Source organism: Poecilia mexicana, unplaced genomic scaffold (genome assembly GCF_051168715.1).
Source record: "Poecilia mexicana isolate PSO_F unplaced genomic scaffold, ASM5116871v1 scaffold_23, whole genome shotgun sequence".
NCBI classification, from domain to species: domain Eukaryota; kingdom Metazoa; phylum Chordata; class Actinopteri; order Cyprinodontiformes; family Poeciliidae; genus Poecilia; species Poecilia mexicana.
The window spans coordinates 19,248,596-19,274,536 of record NW_028263392.1 but is presented as its reverse complement, the minus strand read 5'-3'; the positions used below and the strand labels follow the sequence as shown (position 1 = coordinate 19,274,536).

Genomic DNA, 25,941 nt, shown 5'->3' with positions numbered 1-25,941 from the left:
ACACAAATTAACTTCCTGGCGGACGGACGGAGATATTAAGTTTTATGAAGAAGGCATTCCAAATATGTGTGTAGAAGGTATTCCAAATATATTCCAAAGAAAATGTGGCTTAGAAAGCTGAAATACCAAGAAACAATAGTATTTGATATGCTATTGGCTAGGGTTTTATAAAGCAGCCAATTCAGAAGCACCATTCATGTCCCTCGGCACTGACTGGCTGTACCCTGAAGTGCGGAAATGAGGAAGACTGTGGATGTTAGCTTCTGCAATTGTGCCAAGACAGTTTCTACTGTGCGTAATGCATTAATGTATTGAAATATATTAATGCTTTTCAAAATATATTTGATGTTTGAACTATTAAATAGGCACTTAAAAGGGGGTTTCAGGTATTCAGTTATTAGTGGGCAGTAGTAGTCACTAACCCCAACCTGAGGTCCCCTCACCTCTAGTTTGAAAACATAATATGGTGAGGGATAGCTGGAGAGTTCTCATTTTTTTAATAAGGAGCTGATTTTATGGCTGTGAGAATTTTGAGTTCCAGTGATTTTGCTGCGTAACATTTTTTTCATTATGCAGGACCAGTGATTTTGGAATTGACTGAGCTTCAGAGCACTCAGACAACTTTAGAGTTTCTCAAAAAAAACTAGGACAGAGCTGGGATAGGGAAATCTAGGATAATGAAGTAGAATGCTATACTTCATAGATTTTATTATGAAATAGGTATGTATCCATGGTGTACTTCCATGTATCATGGTATTTGTAGTGGAAGTGATGAGCACAGGCCTGGTTAACAGTACATTTCTGTGTCAGCTGGGATAGGAAGGCTAGAGTTGGGCAAAACAATCGTTTTTGGAACGCAGAAGATGCTGCCAATCACAAATACCAGAAGCACGACTTCAGCTCCATCTCCATCATCATTATGAACATCATCATCCCCATCATCTGTCCTCCAGGGTGCAAAGCCAGAGTTCATCTGTATTAAATCAAACTTTACTCGCACAATATACGAAGCGCACTAATTGCGTATATATGTTTCAACAACGCTGGTAGGTGCTCGTTTTCTTGGCACCAGACTGGAGAGCTGCAGTGAGTCTGGGAAAGCAAGCAAGCAGCGATGGGAAGAAAGCAGGCCCCAAATAAACATAGGCTCCTTCAAATAAAACCTCCTCTCCTGCTGCATCTTCCTGCTCAAAAAAGCCTGAACGGTACTAAAATGGACCGTCGAAGTTGGGTTCATGGTCCCGCAACCAGCGTTGCATCCCCTTCCGCCGTCTCCCACACCCTCCCCCGGTGTGCGTTCCAGCCGGTGTTTCCTGAACGCTTCCATCCAATTAGCTCCGTTCGGAGCAAGCTAAGTCTCGCTGCCCTCGCCGCCGATGCAGCGCTTACCTCTTCCTCCTGCGGACCTCCGGGAATCCCCGAGGAGCACGAAGAGTCCAAACCTGGGCCCAGCTCCTCCAGGCCGCTCTCCCTTCCCGGCTCCCGCTCCGTGGCGTCTCCGTTGAAGACGGGCGGTGGAGACTCGGCGCTGCTCAACGCCGCCATTTTAAACTGCGAGAAGCTGAGTGGAAAATAATAGAGGAAAAGGCAGGCTGGTGCTGAGGACAGGAGGGGGAGACAGAGACGCAGGACGAGACGACGGGGTTCTCTCCGGTCTACCTGACCATCGGACAGTCAGTTGAACTGATCTCATACGGTTCATTTCATGACAACTTATTCAAATGATATGATACATTCAAAATAAAGTAATTTAAAAAGTTGAATTAATGGCGACAGCTCAAATGATTAAAAATCATCAAGTCTTTTCAAACTTTTCAGGTTCGACAGACTATAGATGTCTAATATAATTCTGAAAGATCATCTCATCTCCACTGTTAATACAGAGCATCAGACAAATTAAGAATTAGGGAATGAGTAACTTTTACAGATAAAACACAGATTTCCTCTTGTTCTTTTCAAACTTGACACCAGACTATCATTTTATTGGATGTCCAACAGGGGTGAATCATAACTCATTTCATTTGATGTGGAAAAAAGGTTGCATGTCAACTAATTTGGAGCCAAATTCATCAGGTTCATTCCTCAAAAAACAAAGTTGCTAATGCAAAACACAAATTTTAACTGATTTATTGCCTGTTTTAGGAATATGCATTCATTCATTTTATGTGATGCATGATTTCTTTTTCCATTCTTGAGCAATTTTAGAAATTATTCCTGTAGTTGAGCTGAAAAGTAAACTTGTGAATTTGCAAAAATGTCAATATTTTTGAGAATACAGGAATACAATATGAAATTCAAGTGTACTTGCAGCAAGTGAATGGTAATTAGCATTATGAATATTACAAAAAATGTGCAATAGAGTATGGTCATTGAAAAAAGTTTACTAAGTGTGCATGCATTCTTGCATAAAAGCAACTACTTAAGAGAACTTAAACTGGGAAAAACAACAGTATAATGTAAACACTTATTGCAATTATTTTGAGCAGTGACGCATTAAAGTCTTACAACTGCTCGGAGGAAAGATCTGCAATGATACTCATTGTGCCTAGGATGCAGTAGTCTGTTACTGAAGAAGCTCTCGAGTTCCTTTTAGGATTTCTCTTTTTCTAATAGTCAAAAATGTTTTCTTTCCTAGTGATTATTCTATTTTTAACCAAATAAAACATCTGAATGAACATCCTCTAGAAGTGTTTTATTCCAAATTTGGTGTCAGGAGTCAATATTTGACATCCCAAATCACCCATTTATATTTACAGTTTTGACTCATGATTTTTTTCTTATGATTTACAAACTTCTCTGCTGAATGTTCATGGACGAACACTATTAGCTTTATAAAATGTGTTATATTTTCAACAAATTCTAAATATTGATTATTGGAGAAACTCTGCTCGGTAAAGCCTTATTTCAGGGACTTAATGTCTGAACTCATTGGTGCAGATCTCTTACTTTTTAAATAATGATTTCATTACACATTTCTGGCAATTATTTTTCATTACATGGCATGTCAGGTGTTTGTTTTGTTGTTGATGTCGTTTGTTTTTAGCTACACACTAGTCACCCATAATCGTTTTAGTTGTAAAGTAAGGTAAGGCAATTTTATTTATATAGCACATTTTCAGCAACAAGGCAATTCAAAGTGCTTTACATTAATTAAAAGGAAATTCAAACAAAATAACAAACCATAGGAAAGACAAAAAGAAGAAAAAGAGCTATATCCTTTTCCGGGTTAAAAGTAATATAAACTAAGGAGGAGTTTACACAACAACGATCCAACAAAAACGGAAGTTTTGCTCCGTTTTTGTTGGATCGTTTACACGAAAACGTTCTAATTACGATCTGTGTTTACACAGTAACGGTACACGTGTAATGCTCTCGCTGCACCTAGTTGGTGCTAGGTTCTTTGAAACTGAGTGTGCATGTGTTTAAAAGAAAGTTCTACTTGAAGACATGTGGATTCGTGTTTCCCTATCAGGTACCATTCTCCCATAGATTGGGAGAAAACACGCATTGTGTGCGTCTGATTAGGGCGCATGCCGTTGGAAAAAGTGGGATAACTTTGCTGAAACACCTTGTTTGAGCTTTCACGGTGTCCGTAGCGGGCCCCGGACTGGAAGCTGTTTATTGTTTTTACCTTGGAATGGCCAACAGTATGGAGTTAAATTTGTTTCACAATTATTCAATCAAAAAACATCATGTCAAACAAAAAAAGTAGTATTCAATCAAAAAAAAAAAAGTCAAAGCAAAAATCAAGTTTTTTTTTTAAAACTTTTTTTTTGTTGAGTCTTTTTTTTTGGGTTGAAACTTTTTTTTTTTGGTTGAAACTTTTTATTTTGATTGAGTCTTTTTTTGTTGGTTGAACTCGTTTTCTTGCCTATACAACTTTATTTGCTTTGAGGAAGCTTACATGAACATTCTGGGCGGGGCTTAAGGACGAGCGATGTAAGACATGTTCCGATTGGTTAGCGCTGACTAAAGCGGATGACTCCCGAGATCTCAGAACTCTGTCCCGAACTGCAGGGCTTCGGTGACGGGACACAGAATGTGAATGGTAAGTAATCTTCACAAAAATTACACAGTTTAGCAGCTTCTAAAGTGTCCACCCTGTTTCAAAGAAGAAATCTTACACAACTTATGACGACAGTCACATATTTTGTCTGCCGCGATCCCCGGTAGCATATTGTGCTAGCTAATGTTAGCACTAGGTAAAGTTCATAAACTAGGCTTGTGTAATATTCGCCTATCTTTATGTTGAATTCGTTAACCAGCGCACCTCTGTCGAGTGGCATTAAGCGTGGAAAATACCAAATATATCTGGAGGAAATATGTCTTAAAAACTGTTGCGCAATCCTCAGTGTGTGTATGTGTGTATTAACTAGCATTGAAGCTAAAATGGGAAAACAGTGGATCGTTGCACAAATGTTATTAGGTCCACATTAATCTGCACCACACGTCAAGTGACTGTGCAGATTATTTATTTACCAAGCATATAATCAGTGTTGTCGATGAGGGGAGGCAACGTAACTCTTAAATATTTACATTTTCTTCCAGATGTAAAATGTAAAACTAAGCTGGTAGGTCACAGGCCGAAGGAGGATATTCACATAATTTCTGTTTATTATTTGGTGTGTGTGTGTCCTGTACTTAGTTTTATTCCGAATTAGATGTAATATGCCTTTTGCTGTGTTATATTAAATTGGTGTTCTCCTAATTCCCCATTCTAGTATGACCAGCAGAGTGCAGCTGAAGGAGGACAGGCTTGAAGATCTTACCAATTCCTCCAGCTGCTATAGACGATCAGAGCATGAGGATGGAGAGACCAGCAAGTGTTGAGTCAGAGAAGGTCAGGTAGGGAAGGAAGTGTTGCTTTTATGGGCCGGGTCTGTTTGGCTAAATATATTTCTCCAAGTCAGTTTATTTATTGGTTTTAAAAATAATGCCTCTTCTTCTATGTTACATTTTTTTGCATTATTTTTAGTACAGATAATCGGCGTACTGTACAGTGTCTGCTGGTGGTTTAAATTGATTTCAGCTACATTCAAAAAAGTATTCAGATTTTAACATGCATTTTCTACTTACTAAATATTTCAGTTTACTCTCTGAGTAACTTCAGTGTTACACCTCTGCAATATTTTTTTGCAGTTTCTCTTATTGTGATACAGTAACTGTTTCACTTGAACATTTAATTTCCTGAGATATAGTCAATTTATTTTCAATTAAAACTCTTAAAAGACTTTAGGGCTTATTGGGTTTTGATTATGTTGTCTAGGTAAATATCATCACTTACTCTTACTTTTTTTTATTCATTTTTGTTTTTCAAGTTTGCGTCATAAAGCTTCTTGATGCGTTTCTGAGCCATGATTGAGACTCCATGATGTTCACCCAGGACAGAGAGTAACTCGTATCAACTCCACTCCATCGACCCCTTGAGACCTTCCTGTTAAATTGCTTTTCCCTTGAATCCAAGCACCTGCACCTCGCTGACCAGTACAGTGACCATCAGTCCACAGTCAGCTGGATCATCACAACATTGACTAACTTTTTATTTACAATTAGGATCTGAAAACCAGAGGACCAGCTATGCAAAAATCTACCTGCAGACTTTAAGCAGCTACCCTGATACTGCAGTGATCCTGGACTGGGCTGAGCTGCTCTTCCTCTCTCCTCTTCCTCTCTCCTCCAGAGTGACGAGTTTTCATCACCAGTAAAGACAAGCAAGTTTGAGTAACTGCTGGAAAGCGTATTGTATATTTTCAGTGTTCATTTTGTTATACTGTTTGGACTTAAAATAAAATGTAATCTCTTTTGTAATACTCTACATTTTACAAACCTTTTTCCCTTATCTCAGTTGTAACATTATGTGAAGTATTTGCATGTAATTCGGCCTTCAAGCAAGATATTAAAATTAAACGCTTTCAAGTAATATTTCATCTTTTCTAAAACAAAATACAGAAAATACTTTCACAAAGTGGCTTTATTTCTATCATTCCTCTTGTGAGTTGTATAATGGAGTGTTATGGCCAGGTTACAAGTATTTTTAATTATGAGAATGCAGTCATATTAGGATCATAAAGATGCAATTTTACCAGAAGAACATCTTAAAATACGGGAAGTCATTTTATCGAGAAGTCTAAGCTCCCTCTGACGAAACCAGCTCAGTCCAGGTGGTTCCGATACATTCAGTGGTTAAGAGGATCAATTGGCCACCAGGTAAGCATTGATGTCAAAATACTGATGTAGGAGTATTTTCCATGTTGAAGAAAAGCAAAGTTTATAATGGGAGAGGGAAAATGTTGTGTTTAGGTCAGCCGATTTCTCCATCCAGGAAGCCACTAAATCCAAACAGAACTCCAGTCCAGCTCCAGCTGCAGTGAGGATGAAAAAGGGAGAAATAACAGAACGTTAACATGACAGGGAATAAAGCAAATTTGGTAATTCGCTTTTAATGTGTTCCAGATGCAAAAAGAAAGAGCTGATATAAACTTGTTTATTTACTTCTGCCAGGATGTTGGTGGTAATTTTTGTATTTTTATTACAATGTATCATCAACACATAAGCATGCATTATTTTTAAAACCAATAAATAAACTGACTTGGAGAAATATATTTAGCCAAACAGACCCAGTCCCTAAAAGCAACACTTCCTTCCCTACCTGACCTTCTCTGACTCAACACTTGCTGGTCTCTCCATCCTCATGCTTTGATCGTCTCTAGCAGCTGGAGGAATCAGTAAGACCTACAAGCCTGTCCTGCTTCAGCTGCACTCTGCTGGTCATACTAGAATGGGGAATTAGGAGAAAACCAATTTAATTTAATATAACACAGCAAAAGGCATATTACATCTAATTCGGAATAAAACTAAGTACAGGACACACACCCACCAAATAATAAACAGAAATTATGTGAATATCCTCCATCGGCCTGTGCCCTACCAGCTTAGTTTTACATTTTACATCTGGAAGAAAATGTATATATTTAAGAGTTACGTTGCCTCCCCTCATCGACAACACTGATTATGTGCTTGGTAAATAAATAATCTGCACCGTCACTTGACGTGTGGTGCAGATTAATGTGGACCTAATAACATTGGTGCAACGATCCGCTGTTTTCCCATTTTAGCTTCAATGCTAGTTAATACACACTGAGGATTGCGCAACAGTTTTAAAGACATATTTCCTCCAGATGTATTTGGTATTTTCCACGCTTAATGCCACTCGACAGAGGTGCGCTGCTTAACGAATTCAACATATAGACAGGCGAATATTACACAAGCCTAGTTTATGAACTTTACCTAGTGCTAACATTAGCTAGCACAATATGCTACCGGGGATCGCGGCAGACAAAATATGTGACTGTCGTCATAAGTTGTGTAAGATTTCTTCTTTGAAACAGGGTGGACACTTTAGAAGCTGCTAAACTGTGTAATTTTTGTGAAGATTACTTACCATTCACATTCTGTGTCCCGTCACCGAAGCCCTGCAGTTTGAAACAGAGTTATGAGATCTCAGGGAGTCATCCACTTTAGTCAGCGCTAACCAATCGGAACACGTCTTGCATCGCTCGTCCTTAAGCCCCGCCCAGAATGTTCATGTAAGCTTTCCCAAAGCAAATAAAGTTGTATAAGCAAGAAAACGAATTCAACCAAAAACTCAAAAAAAGTTTCAACCAAAAAAAGAGACTCAATCAAAAAAAAAGTTAACCAAAAAAAAAAGTTAAAAAAAAAAAAAAACAGTGATTTTTTGCTTTGACATGATTTTTTTTTTTTGATTGAATACTACATTTTTTGTTTGACATGATTTTTTTTTTTTCATTGAATAATTGTGAAACAAATCTAACTCCATAGAAGATCTGTTAGTGAACCGCATTAGCTCCAGTTTACACTCCACACCAGATGGTGGCGGTGTTGCACACTTTCAGTTTTTTTTTGAAAACGCCATAAAAAGAAGAAAAGCCATGAAACCAGAGAAGGTAACAGACACTGTTCGAATTCACTATTTTTACTCGCATAGGATTGAATTAAAAGTAGAGAGGGCCTTGATAATAGTTATTAAGTTTGGTAAATTCAAGCTGATGACGTCCTAGTCTGAGTTAGACGACAACACAACTGGACAAGAACCGGATGGAAATTAAATGTGGGTCACAAAAGGAGCTCGAAGGGTCAAAGGCTGCTAACGTGTTGCTAGCTGGTGGTAAGTTTGCTTCCAAATGCTAATGGGCTCTTTGCACCTAAGGCGTTGACGTCACATCTCCAGGAGCTAATGCGGCTCACTTTTTTCCGCTTTGAGTTACCATGACTGGTAGAAAAGACTAAGTCGTATTTCAGATGCAAAAAAACAATACTATTAACATTGTTGTCTTCCTAATATAATGGGCTTTTAAGTTTTCGTTAATTTCCAAGCGATCCTGAATTAAGAAGATGGCTTGTAAATATCTGTTGCTACCAGCTAACGCCGCACAGCAAAGTTTGCAGCCTTCACTCCGGATCAGCCTAAAACTACCGGGGATACGGATGGTAAATAAAGAAGCCTCCCTGAGTTATTTCCATGGAATCACTTCTATATTCAGCCTGAAAGAGTTTATGGGAACGAGAGAGCAGACCAGAGCCAGACAGCCGAGCAACTGATCCGCCTGTACATCCTGCTGTAAACACCGTCCTATCTGAGCTCTGAACAAGAAACATGCAAAGGTAATAAAACGAAATAACACGGAGACATGAAGCAACACGGTCGTATTTTTCTAAAAGCAGCAACTTTGAACCTGAACAGCTGAACCAGATCTCTGACACCAGAGCTGCGTTACTGTTAAGCTACGAGGCTTGTTGAGCTCCGTCAGGCTTCGGAAGCTAAAAGCCCGAACCGGAACCTCCCCGTTAGTCTGTGACACTAACGACAATAAACACACATAATATACTTGAAAATAAGATAAATACATTGTCCGTTAGAATGTTTAGATACTTAAATAGCACATTTTACAAGAACAATGTCCGAGAATATTGCCTACTAGCATAAGCTAACGTTAATGTTAGCCACAAAGTTTAAGTAAAACTCACCTTCGTGTCAGTGAATGTATAACGAGGCGAACATCTTAAAACCTTTCTCCAGCTGACTTGTTGGGGCTTCGGATCGATGTACAAACCTTGGCCAAGCCCTGAAAGCACCTAATGTAAATGATATTTGTATTGGATCGGAAACAATCGAGCCGCTTTACCCCGAACGCGGAAGCTGAGGTGCAAAGAGCCCATTATCTTTAATTATAAAAAGTGCAGTACATAAACTTACGTTGGTTTCAGAAATAATTATTTTATCAATTTTATTGTGGCTTTTATGATTATTACTATAACAATCATTCAGCTTCATGTTATAACTGCATGGAGGCTCTGTTTGTTGCAACTTAATAGTTTTTTTTTTTAATGAACTTAACCTGGTTTTAATTAAGCTCAGTGTGCCAAAGAGACTTTTGGCACACTGAACACGATAATGTTCATCATTATCGTTTACAATGATGAACGATAAAAACTCGTACATCATTGTTTTTATCTTCAACTTATTTTTGCAGTCTAAATCAGGACTGGATCAGGAATTAGAAAACCTGAAGACTTTCCTGTCTCAGAAGAGGCTCTGGCTCCACCAGATCACCAACCAGTTCTGGGGATGAACCTCCACATAGTGGAGAACAGTGAGGATCGACGACAGAACATTCCCATTCACTGGACCACTGCACTTTACAGAAACCTACAAAAAAAAAAAAAAAGAATAAAACAATAGAGCAATTAAACAGAGAAAGCACTTATATTTTAAACAGTACGGAAAAACGGCAAAGAAAAAAGTAAGACTTACAATTTTAAGATGTTGTGGACTCGCCATGTATGTGGCATCATTAGAACTGATGATGATTGGGACCCAATGCCTGGGGTGGAAAAACATTTCTGGGGGTCTTCTTTGCCTGTTTATGTTAGAAGTAGAAAAAAATAGTCAGCAATATAATAAAATCAGCTGATGTTGGCATTGACTATGAAGTTGTTTTAAGTGTGGACTTAAGAGAGACAAACTACCTTAAAAGCTTTCCATCCATGATCTGAACACACTGATCCTTGCAGGGTTTTGAGGGGGGCTGGTGGTGCCCATCTCTAGCAGTCATCAAATAAGAGGCAGGGTTCACCCTGGACAGGTCACCAGTCCATCACAGGGCCCTGAAAGCTAACAACAAATAAAATGTATGAAAGAGAAAAACTAAAACTGAGGCCAGCTGCTCAGTGTAAAAAAATAAAATAAAATTAAGTCTCCCACCGTTCATCATCAGAACTGGTGGAGCCAGAGCCTCTTCTGAGACAGGAAATATGTTGAAAATAAAAACAATAATGAACGAGTTATAACAACAGTCTCACAATATCAAAGTCTCTTTGGCACACTGAGCTTAATAGGGTATATGCCACGGACTTCCGTTTTAGCACTTCCGCATTTTTTTCCCCACATAGCCTGCTTCCGGTGCACAGGTCACTCTGTGTTAGAGATGGAGTTTTTCACTCGGTCCTTTCTGGATTTGCCCACAGTAACCTTTAACGACGTTTATCGGATTATTGAAGTAGCTTCAACAACTCCGACGTCGAAAAAGGACAAGGGATTACAAAAATGATGCATATAAGAGGCATTAGTTTATAAAAATCGAGGCAAACCTAAATTTACCATTTTAAAAACAAAAAGCAGCAGGAGGATGTAACTTCATAACCTCATTTTCTAAGCAGAATCTCAGAGGGGAAAAAAGAGAAATTACGTTGTGTAACGCAAGAACAGATTACAGCAGTCAAGTGGAAAAATTCACTCTTAACGTGGATAATAATTATGAAACAGCAAAGGTAGATAATCATATATTAGGGATTCGGGAAATGCGTGATTTGCACCATTTGTTCTGTGGGTTTTTTATGTAGGTCGGTGCCACTTAAACGGCTGTAAAGCGAAGGTTTTGGACCTTAATCTGACTGACTTCTTGTGTGGTTTGGAGCATTGCTGCTCTCGGCTGTTTTTAAATTACCGTGCTCGGTATCGCTCCGACTGCATGTTAAATGTATTTTATATAATTGTCACATAAACAAAAACTAAGGAGTTGCCTAAAAATAATTTCATACTCTGTATAACACAAATGCATCAACACACGTATTGACTTACCTTGTGCCGAATCGCTGCCTCTGTTCTCAGCCTGTTCCCGTTGCAGTGGATTTCCTCCGGCATTATTTTCCTCCAACAATTTATTCCACTAAACGAACCACGTACAACTCTCTTTATATCCCCCATCTTCCCATTTCTGACGCTGGATCTTCAATATCCTCAAGCTTTGACATAGCAGGCAGCTACAAACCGCGTGTTAGCTGTAGTGGCTAAGTTTTGGCTACAGTCCGCTGTTGCCTTGATATCAGCTAGAAAATGAAAAAACTAAGCACTGGATGGTGCCGGCTAATTACTGGAAACAACGGCACACCACAAAACTCGATTGTTGTACCAGCAGCTCACAGATATGTTAAGTTTTGCGTCTTTTTCATGGTACAGATCAACCTATGTGGAATAAATTCTAACGGAAATACGTCACCACCTCTCGTGGCATATACCCCATTAAAACCAGTTGATGAAGAAAACAATAATAAGTCGCAACAAAGCCTCCATGCAGTTATGACATGAAGCTGAATGATTGTTATAGTAATAATCATAATAGTCACAATAAAATTGATAAAATAACAATTTCAAAGATAATTAGCATTTTGAAGCAAACTTGCCACCAGCTTTCAACACCGTTAGCAGCCTTCGTCCCTTCGGGCTCCTTTCGTGACCCACATTTAATTTCCATCCGGTTCTTGTCCTGTTGTGTTGTCGTCTAACTCAGATTAGGACGACACCAGCTTGAATTTACCAAAACTACAAACTATTATCAAGGCCCTCTCTACTTTTAATTCGATATTATGCGAGTAAAAATGGCAAATTTGAACGCAGTCTGTTATCTTCTCTGGTTTCATGACTTTTCTTCTTTTTATGGCGCTTTTCGAAAAACTGAAAGTGTGCAACACCGCCACCATCTGGTGTGGACTGTAAACTGGAGCTCATGCCGTTTACAAATGCATCTGAAAATGGATTGGGTAAAACAGCTTCCGTATTTTAAATTAAGAAACTGAAAACAAATCATATTCAGAGAGATGTAAAACTGAAGATACATTTAGTGTTGAGGACAAGTAATGTTTTTATTGTAGCACCTTTGTCACTAAAGTGTCCATGTTTGATATTTTGAGGTATGAACACATTATTTAGTTTATTAAACATCATGGTCCACTATAAGGATTCTTTTTTTTTATTCTTTGCCATTTTAACAAAAATAGTAAAAGATTACTAAGGCACACAAAAAGGCATACTTCATTAGCCTAAAATATACACTGAGATGTAATTTAAAACATACTGAAATTAATAATTTAAGCGTTATTTTAAAAAATTATATTTTGAGCATATATACTGCTCAAAAAAATAAAGAAAATATCTTTAAAAATATTTTAAACACATTTAAAATATCTGAAATATACAATTGAGCGAATATATATTTACACTTGGGCAAATACATATTTTCTTCACTTAAAGTATACTTTTATTTAATATATTTCTTAAGTGTATTTTGTTACAATTATATTTAGGCATGTTTAAAGTTATGTCAAAATTGGTACAAGCATACTTTTAGTATACTTGGTGTATATTTATAGGTTAATACTTAATACTTAGTATACTTAAAATGTATTTACTCAAATGTAAGTATATTTGAAATGTACTAAAGTATTTTTTTTCACTGGGATAGGTTTGCTTTAAAATGACCTTTTGTGCCTCACTCTTCCTGTGGATTGTTAATTACCGTCTCAGACATCTGGCAAGTCAGCACTCTTGACAATCCAGTAAGCAAGGGAACAGAATTTTTTTTTAATTGATTTTATGAAATAATTTTCTGAAACACTGAATTATGGGGTTTTGTTATAAGCCATAATAAACAAAAGACAAAAAAAGTAAAAATGCTTAATTATTTACACAATAATTCTGATTGAATTCACATGCAAGAAAAGCATTTTTGTTCCAAAAGTGGAAATCTTTACATCTTGCAAAAACAGTCTGCATAGAACATGGATTTGCAATTTTCATGTAATATGTCATTGGATTTATCATAGAAGCTGTTTAACAGAACAAAGTCTGTAACAAAATGAGTGAGCAATTTAAAATGTTTATTTTGAAAAAATGATCAATCAGTGTTGATCAACATTACATGAAGAACAAAAGCCTGCTTCCTGCAGGAGTAAAAAAGATGCACTTTATTTTTTTTTGCTCGCCCTCTTTCCTTCTCCTTTCTTAGGGGTTCCTTTTCCTCGAAGTTTCCTGAGGCGGCGCATCTCCTCTTTGAAGTCCTCATGCTCATCTCTGAAAAGAAAATAAGCCTTCTTAATGAAGTCATTGCATCCACAGCTCACTTTACTACTGTCAGAATATCTTAATTAATGTTCACTCACAATCCCAACATTATGAGATCAAAATGTTAAAATCTTGTTCTGTTAAAAAAAATCCGTTTATTCCCTCAGTTTTAACAAATTTCAGTGCTTTTAATGTACTTAAAATTAAAAGTATATTAAAAATAATTTTAATGTACTTTTAACATATATTAAAAGTACCTCATGGTGACAAGAGTTTTTGTGGTCCTCCTCTGTCACCACAAAAACGAAATCTTCGAAGGTTTACTAGAGTACTCTAAGGTCATTGTAGACCTCATCAAAAGTATCAATCTATTTCTTTTAGATTGAAAAATCTAAAAAAAAAAACTCTCCAAACTGTTCTCCTTTTTGGGCCTCAGTAATTCCTTTGGCTGCCCAAATGATTTAAAAAATTCCAAAAAGCATTAGCCAACTTCCATATCAAGACCATGGCCTCGGATCTGGAGGGACTCATCCTCATTCCAGGCATTTCAAACTCGACTGTGAACCGCTCCAGTGAAAGCTCTAGATCACAACATGATAAAGTCAGTAGGACCACATTATCCGCAAAAAGCAGAGATGCAATCCTAAGGCCACCAAAACGGATACTCTCAACACCTTGGCTGTGAAATTCTGTCCATAAAAGTAATGAACAGAATCAGTGACAAAGGGCATCCTTGGCAGGGTCCAACTCTCACTGGAAAAGAGTCAGACTTACTGCCAGCAATACAGACCAGACTCTGACATTGGTCATACAAGGGCCCAACAGGCCATATCAAAGGGCCTAGTACCCCATACTCCTGGAGCAACCCTCAGAAGTTCATATGATGCCACTTTTAAGTTGAAGACTATCAATCTAGGAGTACAGATCAATAGCCGCTGCACATAAGCTCAGCGTGAAGGGTTATTGTGGTTCAGCGTTGGAGATGGAGGGCTGCGTCCTTAATAGCAGCTTTATTAAGATACAGCGCTCTGCTGCGTCCTTAATAAATATAAAACAAAACAAATATAAAGTTTGTAAAATACATATATGCCTAAGAGTGATAAGTTCAAAATGACTAGATATAAACAAAAATAAGTAACAAGCAATCACATGCAATATTAATCAATAAATCATCTATAAATAAGCACAGAAAAAATTTGAATCAATTAGCACAGACTTGGGCATTGTAAAGCATGATGGCAACAGGCAGAAATGATTTTCTGTGACGCTCTGTGGTGCACTTTGGCAAAAGGAGTCTCTGGCTGAAGGTGCTCCTGTATCCGACCAGCACGTCATGGAGTGGATGAGACTTGTCCAAGATGGCCTGCATGTTGGACAGGATCCTTCTTTCTGACACCACTGTCAGAATCCAGCTCCACTCCAGCGACGTTACTAGCCTTTCGGATGAGTTTGTTCAGTCTGTTGGTGTCCTCCACCTTCAGCCTGCTGTCCCAGTACACCACAGCATACAGGATGGCACTGGCAACCACAGAGTCAAAACATCCTGAGCAAAGTCTGGGAGATGTTTAATGACCTCAGCCACCTCTATAGATGTACGCTGATGCCTTAGCAGCCACCAGCGCTGCATGCTGCGTGGACTGCCAGGGCCAGGACAAACCTCCATATGGGCCTCAGCAAAATTTGGTTTTGGGGCCCTCTATCTCTGCTAACAATGTGGATTGCTGCAATCAATAGTCAGATGATTAGATCATTTGCACACCTACTATACACTTATTGCATCTCTGACAGTTTTGTTTATATTATATCCTATATACATGTATAATATAGGATACATTTATCGGCCAGTTGATTAATGGGCACTGATTTCCTTAATTTTGGGGGATCAGTTATCAGTCGATACTTAACATGTGAAGCCGATCTTATCCCCTGATCTTGTCTTCCTCAGCAAAGGTTTAAATAACAGTTTCTGTCCTCTTCTGCTCTACAGTGAGAGAGGTTTGACTGACAGAACGGCCCACCAGGTCATGTCTGCGTGTTTGCAGTTAACAATATTCACCCCACTGTGGCAAACTCAGTGACTTTCTTGCTATATTCAGCAACATTTCAGACTAAAACAATCGGTATAGGCCAAAATCAAAATTGGAAGGTCAGGCTTTTTAAAGATTGGTAATCGCCGATCAGCCAGAAAACTGCAAACACTGCATCCCTACTTAAGATGGAATACAAACACACATATTCATGACATACTTTGATTAAATTAATTTCTCTTCAGCGTAACTCCAATAGCTAAAAATTTAATTTACTCCCGGTGAGTCTTTCTCCCTTGAGATTGTGGATTGGTACTGGGCTGATTCTGAGCCTCCAAATAATTTTAGCGAAAGTTTCACATGTAAATATATCTACAGTGTTTGGATGCGCACTGTGCAGTGTGCATCCAAACATCCAAAGTTCCAGTAGTAGATAAGCAGTGATAGCACAGTTACTTTGAAAAAGTAACTTTAATCGGATTAGTGATTACTTGATTTGGAAAGTAACTAAGTTACTTAAAAGTTCAAAGTAACTTGTTTTCAGCAGCTGCTTATACACAGGTCCTTCTAAAAAATTAGCATATTGTGATAAAGTTAATTATTTTCCATAATGCAATGATAAAAATTAAACTGTCATATATTTTAGATTCATTGCACATCAACTGAAATATTTCTGGTCTTTTATTGTTTTAATACTGATGATTTTGGCAAACAGCTCATGAAAACCCAAAATCCCTGTCTCAAAAAATTAGCATATCATGAAAAGGTTCTCTGAACGAGCAATTAACCTCATCACCTGAATCAACAAAGTAACTCTAAACACCTGCAAAAGATTCCTGAGGCTTTTAAAAACTCCCAGCCTGGTTCATTACTCAAAACCGTAATCATGGGTCAGACTGCTGACCTGACTGCTGTCCAGAAGGCCATCATTGACACCCTCAAGCAAGAGGGTGAGAAACAGAAAGAAATTTCTGAACAAATAGGCTGTTCCCAGAGTGCTGTATCAAGGGACCTCAGTGGGAAGGAAAAAGTGTGGCAGAAAACGCTGCACAACGAGAAGAGGTGACCGGACCCTGAGGAAGATTGTGGAGAAGGGCCGATTCCAGACCTTGGGGGAAGCAGTGGACTGAGTCTGGAGTAGAAACATCCATAGCCACTGTGCACAGGCGTGTCTAGGAAAGGGGCTACCGGTCCCTCATTCCCCAGGTCAAGCCACCTTTGAATCAGAAACAGCAGCAGAAGCACCTGACCTGGGCTACAGAGAAGCAGCACTGGACTGTTGCTCAGTGGTCAAAGTACTTTTTTCAGAATAAAGAAAATTGTGCATGTCATTCGGAAATCAAGGTACCAGAGTCTGGAGGAAGACTGGGGAGAAGGAAATGCCAAAATGCCAGAAGTCCAGTGTCAAGTACCCACAGTCAGTGATGGTCTGGGGAGCCATGTCAGCTGCTGGTGTTGGTCCACTGTGTTTCACCAAAGGCAGGGAAAATGCAGCTAGCCATCAGGAGATTTTGGAGCACTTCATGCTTCCATCTGCTGGAAAGCTTTATGGAGATGAAGATTTCATTTTTCAGCACAACTTGGCACCTGCTCACAGTGCCAAAACCACTGGTATTACTGACCATGGTGTTACTGTGCTCAATTGGCCTGCCAACTCTCCTGACCTGAACCCCATAGAGAATCTGTGGGATATTGTGAAGAGAAAGTTGAGAGATGCAAGACCCAAAACTCTGGATGAGCTTAAAGCCGCTATCGGAGCATCCTGGGCTCCATAACACCTCAGCAGAGCCACAGGCTGATTGCCTCCATGCCACGCCGCATTGAAGGCTGCAAAAGGATTCCTGACCAAGTATTGAATGCATAACTTAACATAATTATTTGAAGGTTAACTTTTTTGGTATTAAAACACATTTCTTTTATTGGTTGGATGAAATATGCTAATTGTTTGAGACAGGGATTTTGGGTTTTTATGAACTGTATGCCAAAATCATCAGTATTAAAACAATAAAAGACCAGAAATATTTCAGTTAGTGTGCAATGAATCTAAAATATATGACAGTTTAATTTTTATCATTACATTATGGAAAATAATGAACTTTATCACAATATGCTAATTTTTTGAGAAGGACCTGTATATGTGTATATGTATATATATATATATATATATATATATATATATATATACACACACACATATTTATATACACACACACACATACCAGTGACGTGCGGTGAGGTTCATTGCTGGTGAGGCACTGACTTATGACTTAGACACCACGCATGTTATTGGACGTACGGAAGTTTCGCGCAGGCATACAACACTGGAGGGCAAAAAGACTAATCTTTTACATGTCATCCATAGCCGCGTTAACTCAGTGAAACTTAGAAATGTAGGTATTAATTTCGTGCTATGATCCACAGCAAAGTGATCTGTATTCGTCAAGCTACGCAGACTCGTTGCCATAGCAACTGACAACCATGCCACTTCATGTTTTAGGATTTAACACCAAAAAACATTCAAGAATTTACTTTGCACACAGAACAGAACATTCAGTCTGTTGTTGTAGGACGTTTTAGGCTTAATGTTTAATTAATAAATAATTGCTGTGGTAGATTAGCTACCGCTTCTACTTAATTGAATTACTTAGACATACAAACTGCCCACAAAACGCACATTTCATAAAAAAAAAAACATCTTATTGCTGTCTTACCTTTATGTATCAATGAAATCCATGCACCACTAATTCTGCACAAACATATCCGTTTATTCAAAGCCAAGTCTATCCTCGGCATGTCTTTTCTACTCCGTTTAAGAATCGTAAAACTGTCTCGAAGCAAAACCTTCAGCTCCGGTGTTGGTCTTACTTTAGTTATTATGTCCTGCTTCAATTGAAAATCCACTTTAGAAAACTGTTTAACTGTAGAAATGTAGTCTTTCATTTTGACGTCGGAAGAGAGGAGAAAACAAATATATCGCTGTACTTTACTTATTTACTGTATGGTGAGCTCCATGGCTAGCTCACTGTGTCTTACTCTGCAGTTGTGCAGTCACAATATCTGGGATCATGAGCGCCCCCAGCGATGAGGCAAGAGAACTGCCTGCCTCACCTCTAGTCTGTTCTCTGCCGTTTCTGATCGCTCCTCCGCACACAAAACACGATACAAACACAGTTGGTGACAAAAAAAAACACTGTACATTATATACATAAGCGAAATTATGGAAAATCAGTCCATATATTAAATGTTTTTTAGCCATTTTATGGCTGGCGTACAGACAGGATGAACATGCTCTCATAGAATGGCAGCTAGTGCAAGTTCGCGAGAGGTTGTGCAATCCCAGGTGAGGCTCAGCTCGCTGCTGCCTCACCGGCTTCGCTTCTGAGCATTTGAATGGGAAAATGCGAAAATCCAGCAATTTTGAAGACAAAAATAATCAGAATTGGTTAAGCTAAGTAAAAACTACATACTTTATAGTACAAACCACAGGGTGAAAATAGCAATATAAATGGTTTTATTATTATATATTATTTTTCCATGATGACAGGTGAGGCTCTGCCTCACCTGAACGCACGCACATACACACTCCTGATCAAAATCTTAAGACCAGTCAAAAAATTGTAAGAATTTGCATTTTGCACTATTGGATATTAAGAAGGTTCTAAGTAGAGCTTCACAATGTTAAAAGAAGAAATCAGTGCAAGAGACAAGAGCTTTTGAGCAGGGAATTAATTGAAAACTGCATTTACACTCAAACATGATTTTTTCAGCTGATCAAAAGTTTAAGACCAAAGTCTTTAAAAGCCAAAAGCTGTGCAAAAATCTGGATTCCATGTCATTTTCTGTAGAGTCTTTACACTGTCAAGACCTCCTGATGGCAAAAGCAAAAAACCTCACTGACTTTGAACGTGGTAGGATTGTTGAGCTGCATAAGCAAGGCCTCTCACAACGTGCCATGGCTGCTGAGGTTGGACGCAGTAAGACAGTCAATTTGAATTTTTTTGAATGATCCTGAGGGTTATGGAACAAAAAAGTCAAGTGGTAGACCCAAAGATATTTCACCAGCTCTGAGCCGCAGGATCCGATTGGCTGTCCGTCAAGACACGGGACGATCCTCTACCCAAATTAATTCCATTACTGGTGCTGACTGCAGCTCAATAACCTTCAGACGGCATCTGCGAGAGAAGGGCTTCAGAAACAAAAAAATGTCTTCAAAGGCCACGTCTTCTTCAACGCCACAAAATTGCCCGTTTGGACTTTGCAACGGTGCACCAAACATGGGACATTGAAAGGTGGAAGAAAGTTGTCTTCTCTGATTAAAAAAATGTAACCTTGATGGTCCTGATGATTTCCAACGTTGCTGGCATGACAAAGAGATCCCACCTGAGATGTTTTCTACACGGCACAGTGGTGGGGGTGCACCCCAAATCATGATTTGCGTTTTCCTTCAATGGAACAATGGAGCTTCAGGTTGTGCAGGGGCGTCAAACAGCAGCTGGCTATGTGGAGATGTTGCAGCGGGCATCCCTCATGACTGAGGGCCCTTGTCTCTGTGGTAATGATTGGGTTTTTCAACAGGACAATGCTGCAGTTCACAATGCCTGCCTGACAAAGGAGTTCTTCCAAGAGAATAACATCACTCTTTTGGACCATCCTGCATGTTCCCCTGATCTAAACCCAATTGAGAACATTTGGGGATGGATGGCAAGGGAAGTTTACAAAAATGGACATCAGTTCCAGACAGTGGATGCCCTTCGTGAAGCCATCTTCAACACTTGCAGCAACATTCCCACTAGCCTCCTGGAAACACTGGCATCAATCATGCCTAAACGATTGTTTGAAGTCATCAACAACAATGGTGGAGCTACTCATTACTGAGTCCTCCTTCTTTTTTTTTTGACACTTTGATTTCTGTTTTGGGGGGTTTTTGGGGTTTTTTGAGCTATGGTCTTAAACTTTTGATCAGTTGAAAAAAATCATGTTTGAGTGTAAATGAGACGGGTGAGACAGGAATTTATATATATATATATATATATATATATATATATATATATATATATATATATATATATATATATAAAAAACTGCTTCTTTGTGTGCTTTGGAGTTTCTGTGCTGATTAATTTTTTTGCAAAGCGATAAAAGCTGTGTAGCTCTTGAATTGCTACAAAATAAAGCCGTATTTCTCTCAACCCACTGGCTGCAATGTTGACACGTTGAGATGCCATGAGACCTAAATTCTGAACATCATGGCATGGAGTGCATCCCAGTTTTCCATGTCTGGCATATAACCATTCATTTTAGCTTTTAAACTGGTTATATTGATCCTGTGTCCAGACAGACGGATAATCAGTAGCCTAGCATCATGACCTGTTTGTTCTGAAGATCCTGCAGCTTCCACTTCTCTTCCTAACATGGCCCCTCCTCACCCTGACTCTCACACTGATAGGAGGAACCACAGAGCTCTGTTAGGTTAAAAGCATATCTTCTGAAGTTGGGACCCTCAAGCTCCCAGGCCTCTGGTAGAGGACCCGAGCTCAGAGGATGAAAGAGAGAGACCCACCCACGGAAGGTGAGAAGGGAATTTTATATATATCTCCCTGATTTCCTTCCTTTTGGGTGGTCAGGGCTTGGCCGTGATTTACTTGTGGAACCGATCCCATCCACAAACCTACAAGGTCATAAAAATCAGCCACTGTCCACCATGAGAGAGGGCTGATGGACAGTCCCTCCCACCAGGTCATCTCTCCATGCAAGGTTTACAACAGTCACTCCATGGTTGCCAACTCTTTTGCTATATTTTGCACACACACGCACAAGAAAACTTCAGTAAGTCAGATTTTTAAAGATCGGTGATCGGCCAGAAAATTTCTACCGGCGCACCTTTAATGAATGTAAAGATCATTACTACAAACAAAATATACTTAGTCGTTATTAAAGAAATTCTTGAATATATCTATTCAACAGAGCTTTCCTAAGGAAGAAAAAATTGACAATGTTCTCTATCCATCCTCTATGTACGGTATTTATTTATCCTTCTACATTTCTATCTTTATCTGTCTCCCTCCATCTTTCAATTTTTATCAACTGTATCTTTCTCTGTAATCATCAGGTTTATTTCCTTACCAAGTTCAGACAGTCACGTTATTTCCCCTCTGAGAGCCAAACTTGGTCAACAATTTTATTCAGTGATGACTGGATTTTAGCTGCGTGTCAGGGCAGGGCAGGACACACTCGAGCTAATTTGTACAGTCGGCCCTTCGCCATATGATTTGGACAGTTCCTCCTGCTGCTGCTAGCTGGAAGCTAAAGCTAGTGTGGCTTTTTTTTAACTTCGCACTGAGTGCCAGCGAGCAAAGCAGTCGCCATTACTTTTCTATGACGTTAGCTGTTTTCCTTCTCTTTGAATCGTTCTGTTGCTTTTTTCACTCACGGAAACCCATTTGAAAGCTTCACTGACTTTTAGCATCGTTTAAAATACAAAACACAGCTGCAGTGGAAGGAGGATAACTCAGCCTGTGTTTGGGTGTACTCACCACTTGGAGCTGGCTTTCAAGATGCGATCTGGAGAAGAATTGTTTCTGATGTTTGTAAAGATGTTCCGATGCTTTAAAATTAACAACCATATTTTGACAGCTCCCTGCTTCTTGCTCAGCCTAGTAAGCTCACACGAACTCATCAGTTTTTATCCAAAGCCGCAGGTTCAGTGCCGTACGTATTATCCGTGGTCATCGCTGCACCTGGCGAAGAAGTTCACCCTTCCACCGTCTCTCCTCGGGCACCGGATCAGTCAGAGATCCATGTTAACAAGGTTAACGTCTTGAGAAGTGGAGAGGAACGATGGTTCTGCTCCATGTCCAATATGAGTTCTAAAAACCCTGTTAGCTTGGATATTTTCTTCATCACCTCTCGGTCCCGGTCTTCCTTTGTCTTTCGTTCCTGCGCTCCGCTGTCATTCATTCTGTTGATGGGCGTTTGCCAGAACAAATCAGACATTGTTTTCAACAACACCGCCAAAATCCTCTTAGCCAGTGATAAAATTAAGGCATTCTGGCCTTATTTGTTCACAAAAATACAAAGCATCTTTCAGGGCCCCTGAAGCGCCAGCGCCCAGGCTCCAGCCCCGGTAAGCCCATGCTAAAATCCAGGTTTGATCAAGACCTGCTGTGTGAACGAAGCCTGAGTCTCACTGCAAGGATTCGGTGCCTCTATTGTTTGAACACGCCACTGTTTTTATCCACATTTTTGGAACAAACCACTTTTTTCACATTTCCTATTATTAAGTATGGCATACAGTCACACTCAAAGGCAGGTCTGATCTGTGATTTAATTCATCACTACCAAGAGCAACAGATGATTCAAACCCAACAAATAACACAGATGATATTGAGCACCAAATTGTGCTCCAACATATTTCAGGAGATCTTTCCTGTCAACAGCCATCACCATCTACAATAACTCTTCGAAGAATTAGAATTAATATGAGTTGCAACATCATCATTTTTCCTTTGGGATCAATAAAGTATTTTTGAATTGAATTGACTACCTGAACAGTCCCATGAACCGGAGCTTCTGGGTCATGGCGTAGTAAACCTTGTGATGAGGATACCATTCATACACCTCCTTCCTCTTGGCCAGTGGAGGCTCCTGGAACAGCTGGACCACCTTCATTGATTTAGAGTCTGTGGGGCGGACAACCTCTCCAAAGATTCTGGAGCTCAGCCTTGCCATGCGCACCGCATAGCTGGAGAAACCAGCCATAACTAGGAGAGAAAGATCAGACAAATTCACCAAATATGCAAACTGTACAGCCATGGTTTAGGTTAAAATGAAATTTAACACGGAACAGAGCATTTGGCCTTTAAAGGAAAATAAAAACAAATTTTCTTAATCTTCACAAGCCAGCAGTCTGTATAGAAGCAGAACCCCAAAAAAGTACATCAGTCAGCAGTGAGAAGTAAACCCGAATCTGCCTCCTCTATTCAACAGATGCTAATGCTTGAAAACATTGAAACTGATTCCCATGGCTGAGGGTTTATCAAATACCTCAACATTACAGAAGAAAATAAGGAAAGGCTGACTTTACAACGAAAACTGTGGTGATGAGCAGTCCTTCTAAATCTACAGGAATCTATGCTGTGAGGAAGATGGAATGTGTTGTACAAATAAATAGCATATTAGAGCTGTACAATACAGTTGAAACCAGACATTTACAGAAATGCACATCCACATTTTTCTCACTGTCTGAAGTCAGACAAAACTTGTTTTATAAATGTTAGTTAGAATCACATATTTGCATTTGCTGAAAGCAACAATAATGAGAGAATACATCAAAGATTTATTAATGTCTTCAGAATCATAAGTTATATATTTCCTAAGTATTTGGTAGCATTGCCTTTAAACTATATTACTTGGGTCAAACATTGTTTAATGTGATAATAATCGCTCTACATTAATAAATAAATGTGACATTCTTTTTCTCATTATTTTGGTATTTAGCAAATGGAAATGTTGATTTTTATTTTGTTTTCGTTTATTTTGCTGATATTGAAAAGGGGCGCCGATAAGTCCCCCCTGTTAGCTGATCTGACAACAGTGGATCTCAAACACCGCCTGATAAACACCATCCGACTCCTCGCATAATTTATAGCTGACTGAGCTCCACTACGACAGTTTACGTGTGTCTCTCATGTGTCACATGTGCTAGCTCATTGATACGCAGTCATGTTTCCGTTACGCTCTTTGTTTACCGAGTCTAACAACTTCTACAGTTTTTAATCAGCTCTACACGTTACCTACCTGAACCTGTGGTGGGTGAGGCTGGTAAAATCCTATGGTCTCATTATCTTAACGCTGTTAGCTTACTTTGACTGTTTCAACCTTCACCACAAACTCCACTGCATCATACTTCCTCGTCTGATCTTCTTCTTGATGGTTCATATTGGCGGTTGGCAATAAACGTTCAGTAGCATTACCGCCACTTACTGGTATGGACTCCTCTGATGTTGCTGAGCACATCAAAAATTTTGAATGCAATTACCGCCATCTAGTGGACAGGAGGTTTCCCTCATCTTTTATCGCAATTTTCTATTTAATCGCTGGAGGCATTAAATTCAAAGAAAGAATAGGAAACTGCCTCATCTTGATTTACTTATTCACTCGTCTGACTCCTCCTACACACATCACTGTCTGGTGTTTCCCCATCAGTTAGAAAGATGTGATAATGGAGCTTCTCATTATGCATCTTCAATATTTGTCCACTCACGACTGTTTATTTTTTTGAGAAACTGAATGATCTACGAAGGTATCTTCATATTGCCCCTTTGAAGCTTTTTTGATGTAATAGCTACGTTTTTTTCCTACTTGTTCTGGGACCAATAAAAAAAACTACTTGGCCTATGAAAGCAGTCAGATGATTTGTTTCTACAAATCATCTGTATCATCCCTATCATCTGTAGGGATGTATCATTATCGGTCCAAAACTTAAGAAGGTGTTTGTCTGATCAAAAGGAAGATTTTTCAAAATCTTTTAGGTTCAATTAAAAAATAGAAGCAAACTTAGTCTACTAGTATACTCAGCAATCAGAACAAGAGTTATGTCATGCTTTCTTTGAAAATGCATGCTGTTTAAGACATTAATTAAAAGCAGATTTGGGTGGTGTGGTTATGAACACACCACCCAAATCAATAGTAATTTCTTGGTAATAGATTTTTGCCCTAATTCAAAATTTTAAAAATTGCATCAACTGCCTGTAAAGCACAGGGTGTCAGACATTAAATTCTGAACTCTCATTATTTTTTAATAATAATCAAAATTGCAACAAATATAAGCTTTAAGTATTTCACTCTGTGTGTAAAAGTATTTGAATTTCACTTTCTGACGAGTGAAAAAGAGAACTTTTTTAAATATTCAAATTTTCTGACTTTTTCAAATATTCCATCCTTGTTAAAAGGATGAGTAGAGAAATCTAGCAGGACAATTTTGGCAAGAATCAGATGTTGAAATAAGTGTGGATTTCCAAGCAGGACAATATCCTAAAGAAAGAATTTCTAACCGGTGAGAGAGAAAGTAAAGAGCAAAAATTGCCCATTTGGTCACCTGCTCGAGTTGTAAGTCTATGAAAGAATCAAATATCAGAATGTATGAACCCCCAGAGCTTTAAAAAATTGAAGAGAGATTTTAAGATAGAATTGTTCAAACTCATGCCTGAGCAATCCAAGCGACTAATTCAAAATACAGAATATTTTGAAGTACTTATTATTGTCATGATCCGTGTTTCTGTGTATTTATTTTTAGAGTTTTTTGTCTTCAGTTTGCTCCCTGTGTCTCTGTGTCTTCCCCGTTGATTGTTTCCCAGGTGTGTCTCATTCCCTTGATTACCCCGTGTGTATTTAAACCCACCTGTTGTCTTTGTCTCTCGTGGGATCCTTGTCATTTGTTACCTGTTCCCTCGTGCTGTCAGTTGTTCCATACTTGGATTAATATCATTAAATTCATCA

General features: G+C 38.9%; 2 protein-coding genes and 1 long non-coding RNA gene across 3 annotated transcripts in view; all 3 read right to left on the bottom strand.

Annotated features, from left to right (window-relative positions):
• The window catches only part of braf (B-Raf proto-oncogene, serine/threonine kinase), a 70,820-nt gene extending 66,562 nt beyond the window's left edge, over positions 1 to 4,258 (bottom strand). The window contains exon 1 of the mRNA XM_088003250.1: positions 1,390 to 4,258. Within this exon, the coding sequence (XP_087859376.1) occupies positions 1,390 to 1,545 (156 nt within the window). The 5' untranslated portion in view covers positions 1,546 to 4,258. The remainder of the gene's footprint in view (positions 1 to 1,389) is intronic.
• A 1,502-nt stretch (positions 4,259 to 5,760) lies between these two features.
• On the bottom strand, positions 5,761 to 9,826 carry LOC148152578 (uncharacterized). The gene is made up of 3 exons (XR_015762099.1): positions 7,442 to 9,826; positions 6,650 to 6,773; positions 5,761 to 6,362 (listed from the first exon to the last, which is right to left on the bottom strand). It is a non-coding gene; the product is annotated as an uncharacterized LOC148152578 (long non-coding RNA).
• Positions 9,827 to 13,212: 3,386 nt separating this feature from the next.
• On the bottom strand, positions 13,213 to 24,393 carry mrps33 (mitochondrial ribosomal protein S33). The gene is made up of 3 exons (XM_088003159.1): positions 24,241 to 24,393; positions 22,988 to 23,204; positions 13,213 to 13,426 (listed from the first exon to the last, which is right to left on the bottom strand). Exons 2-3 carry the CDS (start codon positions 23,200 to 23,202, stop codon positions 13,321 to 13,323), a joined length of 321 nt encoding a protein of 106 aa, XP_087859285.1. The 5' UTR covers positions 23,203 to 23,204; positions 24,241 to 24,393; the 3' UTR covers positions 13,213 to 13,320.
• Positions 24,394 to 25,941: the final 1,548 nt, after the last annotated feature.